The 5,798-nt window shown below is 41.4% G+C and overlaps 1 protein-coding gene across 1 annotated transcript in view; it reads left to right on the top strand.

Moving 5' to 3' along the window:
• Rtca (RNA 3'-terminal phosphate cyclase) overlaps positions 1–4,907 on the top strand; it is a 21,267-nt gene extending 16,360 nt beyond the window's left edge. Inside the window, exons 10-11 of the mRNA XM_028757382.1 lie at positions 848–952; positions 4,551–4,907. Coding sequence (XP_028613215.1) covers positions 848–952; positions 4,551–4,652 — 207 coding nt within the window. The 3' untranslated portion in view covers positions 4,653–4,907. The remainder of the gene's footprint in view (positions 1–847; positions 953–4,550) is intronic.
• Positions 4,908–5,798: the final 891 nt, after the last annotated feature.

Below are 5,798 nucleotides of genomic sequence, written 5' to 3'. Positions count from 1 at the left end.
ACACACACACACACACACACACACACACACACACACACACACACACACAAAGAAATAGGAAGTGCTGTTGAATATTTGGACCACTGTTCTTTTGAGACAAAGTCTCTCACTCTGCCTTCACATTCTCCATCTGGCTGGCTCAGTGGTAGGACTCTTCTAGCCTATGTGGGTGGACTCTTGTGGTTGGTCCTCAAAACCAAGAAAAGAGGGAAGAGGAAGAGGAGGACTCTTCAGTATTCCTGACTATTTTCTGGGGACAATTTTCCTTGTGTTTAGTCATTTCCTTCTTCCTAAGTTCATGATCCCAGGAATTCTGTAGTCTCCATTTACCTTTAAAATGGAGTTTTAGAAGAGTATAAAAACTTGTCACATATAGCAGCTTGCAGAAATATTTGGTCGAATTAAGTGTATCAGTGACCAGCTCTCTGTTTTATTGTGAAACATGAATTGTTAAAAGTCAGTCTTGTAGGCCAGGCATGATGACACATACCTTTAATCCCAGTACTTGGGAGGCAGAGGCAGGCAGATCTCTGTGAGTTAGAGGCCAGCCTGGTCTACAAATTGAGTCTGGGACAGCCAGGGATACACAGAGAAACTGTCTTTTAAAAAAAAAAAAAAATGAAATCAGTCTGACTAAGCATTATACCAAGCCACAGACTCTGGTTAACACATACTCTCTGTCACTGTGTAAAACTTACAGAAACATAAAGAAAACAAAAATTATTCTTTTAATTTCTTTTAAAAGCTATTTTGAATTCTAGAAGCATTGTCCAGTAGGCAGTTATAGAATTTGTAAATCTGAATATTAGCATATTTGTGAGATTTTTCTTCTTCTTTTTTTTGATAGCTGATTATTTTCATGGCTCTAGCCAATGGAATTTCCAGAATAAAAACAGGCCCAGTCACACTCCACACACAGACTGCTATACATTTTGCTGAACAGCTAGCAAAGGTGAGTATTGTGTTAGACTGACTGGGAAACCCAGCAGTCATCACAGTTGGTGCTGCTCATGGGCTCCCTGCGTGGCAGGCTCTCAGCTGCCTCAGCATGTCTTCTGTCTCCTCTGTGACACACTGGGCGAGTAGGGTGAGCAGGGAGTAGATGCTTTGACACCAGTGCTTCGTGCTGGCAGCATGGGTTTTGAGCACCCCAGGAAGCCAGAAGTCCTGAGCATCAGTGAAAGAAAAGATGCTCTGCTTTAATATTGTGGGAGCATCAGTGAAAGGAAAGATGCTCTGCTTTAATATTGTGGGAACTCATGTTTATACCTTGTACTCTTGTCTAAAATAATAAAAATAATAATAATATATGTCGCTGTGAAATTAATGTTAATCTCATCATAGGAAATGTAAAAAGTATACCCTTTAGCTAGTAAAGCCACTGTTCTTTTTCTTCTCAAATTGCTTCTCACTGTTTATTACTACTAACACATACAGGTTCTTCTTTTCTGGCAATGAAGCATGTTTTTTATTTTGGAATTCTTTTGTATGGTTTTAGTTTAGTTTTAATAGTTAAGGCCTAAGTATATATTTTGGCCTGGCCTTGAACTTCCTAGGTAGACCAGTAGAACTTGTAATCCTTTGGCCTCAGACTATGGAGCGCTTAGATACAGCAGGCTTCTACATTCTCTATAATCTAATTCTGTAAGATTTATGACTCAAGTTTTATGAGGTTGCTGCCTTTTTTGAAATTATAAGTAATTCACATGAGGCATGATAGTGACTACCTGCTATCCGTCACTTGGGAGTCAGAGGCCAGCTTTGTCTGTGTAGCACATTTCAGGCCAGTCTAGGCTGTAAGATAGACTTTGAAAACAAGAACAACAAAATGCAGAAGAACTGCACCACAGTCCCTAAAGAATATTCTTCTTTCATTTTATTTTTTCAATTGAAATAATTTTTTTCATACAAACTCTTCTGATCATGGTTTCTCTACGTCATCTCCTTCTAGATCCTTCCCCAGGTTCTCAGACTTCCAACTCACACCTTTCTTATGAAAACAAGAAAGCAAATAAAAAAAAAAGACAAACGAGAATAAAACACACACACACACACACATACACACCCCGTAAGGCATATGGTGGTGTATGCCTGTAGTCCCAGCACTTGAGAGGCACAGCAGCTGGATTTCTGGGTTCATGGTCAGCTTGGTCTATTGAGCCAGTTCCAGGACAGCCAGGGCCGCATACAGAAACCCTGGAGAGAGGGGGCGGAGGTAATGAGAATGAGAGAGAATGAGAATGAATATATTCTTAATGAGCTAGGCATGGAGGTGCAGTCTGATCATTCTGTTGCTTGGGAGGTGGAAGCAGAAGGATCAGAGCTCCAGGATCAGGGGATCAAGGCCAGCCAGTGCTATATAGCAAGACCCTGTCTCAAATGCCTTCTTAACTCCTTCTATCACCCAAAATAATTGACTAGCTGAAGAAAGCTTCAGCTATCTGTACTGTCGGCGCATGAGGCCGTCACCTGTGCTTCCTTCTGTGCTGTGCTGCCTCACAGCCTCTACTCTTCTTGGCTGCTCTTGTGATAAGAAGTGGATAGGTCTCCCTTAAGTCAGGAAACCTGATGAGAATTGAAGGTAGAGTACATCCGAGATGAGAGTGAGTTCACTGTTTTATAATATCCTTGATTTCCTTTGTTGTTGTTTATTGTCCTGGGAAATCAAACCAAGGATTTGTGGGTGTTGGGCAACCATGCTGTCACTGAGCTTCATCCTATTATTATTTTTAAGATTTATTTATTTATTTATTTTATGTATGTGAGTATACTGTTGGTCTCTTCAGACACACCAAAAGAGGGCATCAGATTCCGTTACAGATGCTTGTGAGCCACCATGTGGTTCCGAGGATTGAACTCAGGACCTGTGGAGGAGCAGTCAGAGCTCTTAACCGCTGAGCCATGTTTCCAGCCCCCTATTATTTTAAAACTTGTTTCTATTTTATTTTATATGTATGAGTGGCTGTGTACCATATTTGTGCCTGGTTCCCTGAGAAGCTGGAAGAGAATGTCTAATGCCCTGGAACTGGAGTTATAGGCGATTGTGAGCCTCCATGTAGTATTCAGTATAGCCTTCAGTTTTACAGTACTTTGTATATTTGTAGCCACTTACATATTACTTGGAGAGAGTACACAACAGCAAGTTTCCTGAACTGGGGTTGTGACTCTTGTTTCTTATTTAACTGGGTGTATAGGTCGGAGGCAGGGGAGTTCTTGTAAAAGGATCTTACTAAGTGTAGTCTAGGCTGACTTCAAACTTAAGATTTTTCTACCTCAGCCTCCTGCATGCTGGGCATACAGGTCTGTACCACCCATACCTGACTCTTAATTGCATTTTGCTGGGCGACTTGTGGCAGAGTATCTTTATTTTTCTGTGCCTCAGTACAGATAGCTCATCTGTAAAAATCAAGATTTCAACTAGATCATCCTTGAGGCTCTATAAGTAGGCCTAAGCATAAACTTGAAATGGTTTCCAGCTTGTGTTTCATAGTTTCATGTTTGTAATTTGAAACTGCAGACAAATAACTACACAGGAGTTTGGCTCCCTTGCTGTGTTCAGGTTTGTCATTCCACAGTGTTTTTTAGATGTCCACTTATACAGTGTACTGTTACATACATGGAAATTGAAAGCTTGTGAACATTGCTGGTCAGAAATGGTGTCAAATTGTATTTTAGAGACTCCTAAAAATTAAGGCATACTTGAAATCCCTTTGCCAGAATCTTAAACCTATTCAGTTGTTTTGACTTAAATTGTTTTGTTAAAAGGATCTGCATTTGTCTTTAAAATGGCACTTCCAGAGCAGTCACAGAGATCACATATTTCAGAGTTGCTTTAGCTAATAACTGAGAACTACAGTGTTAAGCTCAATGGTGAAGGGTATTAGTCACCACCCCTCCGCCCTACCTACCCTTTCTGAGCTAGCTTCCTGAATTACGTATTTAGAGAATTAAATTGGCAGGAAAAATTTAATGAGAGCAAATAATGTCATACCTGACAGGTAAATGGTTGTGATACATGTTTTAGAAAAACAAAAGGGAAGAGAAAAGATGCCTTCTTACCAGCAACAGATGATGCTTCAGAATCTACGCTTAACTTGGCTGCACACATCCCCTGTTCTTAGTCAGTGGGTGTGGAGTGGAGCCTGATTGTCTATCCTGACAGACTCCACAACAGTGACAAGAACCTCGGTCCTAGGACAAAAGAAGTATTGAGCCAGGCAGTGGTGGCGCACACCTTTAATCCCAGCACTTGGGAGGCAGAGGCAGGCAGATTTCTGAGTTTCTGGTCTACAGAATGAGTTCCAGTACAGCCAAGGCTGCACAGAGAAATCCTGTCTCGAAAAACCAAAAATGATAAAAAAAAAAAAAAAAGAAAGAAAGAAAAAAAGAAAAAGAAAAAAGTATTGAATTTCTTCACATCTCTTGATTTTTATGTGTGTACCTTCTTCAACCAGTGGGTTTGATATTAACTCTCTGTCTCCTTAACTTTGATTCTAAGATTGCCCTCTGTCCTCTTCATGCATACTTACATACGAGTGTTCTGCTTTCAGGCCAAATTTACCGTGAAGAAATCAGAAGAGGAAGATGATGCCTCTAAGGACACTTACGTCATCGAGTGTGAAGGAATTGGGATGGCCAATCCACACCTCTAGGTTCACGTAAACTCTGCCTCCTTGTTGCACTAGCGTACCCCATACATGCTGCACCACAGTGAGTAAGAGTCAGCTGTCACAGGACTTGACTCACGTGGGAGATGAAGTCTGGTGCTTTCAGTTGCTGAGAATGCTTCAGCCTGTTAAGCCCGTTGAATATCTCCCAAGATACAGACAGTGGTAAAACTTGATGAATATGTATAATAGTCAACTTCAGTGTTAACGTTAGAAATAAATTGTTGTTTATACCCTAAATATGAGCTGCTGCTTTTGTTTTTTTTCGAGACAGGGTTTCTCTGTGTAGCCCTGGCTGTCCTGGAACTCACTGTGTAGACCAGGCTAGCTTCGAACTCTCAAAGTCAGAAATCCGCCTGCCTCTGCCTCCCAAGTGCGAGCTGCTGCTTTTTTAACATAATAAACTAAGCCAGGGACGTAGATTTGATCTATAATTTGTGTGTACTAGTATCCTTACCTGCAGTTTCCACTTTCTGTAATGTGAGCTACCTAGAGGCAACTGTGGTGCAGAAACATTATCTAGAAAATTCCTCATAAATAACTCATCAGTTCTGAATGCAGCTCCTTTCTGCGTAGCATGATGAAATCTCTCACTTATTCTGTCCTACCTGTGACACAAATCATCTCTTTGTCCAGTATATCAATAATATATATGCCACTTACGTGCCCATTACACACTTAGTAGCTGTTTGGTTATCAGATCAATAGCTGTAGTATTACAATGCTTGCGTTCAAATGACACTCACTATAATTAATGAAGACGTCCCAGTGCACAAGAGCAGTGGGACTGGCCATTCAGGTATGCACAAGAAGTGCTTCCACTAAGGATCTCATGTCAAGCCCAGCAGGTTTTGCCACATTCATCCCAAATATGTCTGTCTTTGGACTGGAGTATTCCAGAGTAATCGAGGCCTTTAGAGCAGAGATCTGCCTCCACCGCTCTGTGCTGCTTCACACCTCGTGACGACATCGAGGTTTGCATCGTTCCCTGCTCCTTGTAAGCAGCTGAGGTTACGGCTCAGATGAGCCCAGTCTGACGTTACAGTTCAGTGTGCTGTGACTGTCTGTGCTGTGTGTATGTCTGTGTGTGTGTCTGTGCTGTGTGTATGTCTGTGTGTATGTCTGTGCTGT

Source organism: Grammomys surdaster, unplaced genomic scaffold, assembly GCF_004785775.1.
Source record: "Grammomys surdaster isolate TR1022 unplaced genomic scaffold, NIH_TR_1.0 126158, whole genome shotgun sequence".
NCBI lineage: Eukaryota > Metazoa > Chordata > Mammalia > Rodentia > Muridae > Grammomys > Grammomys surdaster.
The sequence above is the reverse complement of the archived record's forward strand: the minus strand, read 5'-3'. Positions and strand labels throughout refer to the sequence as shown.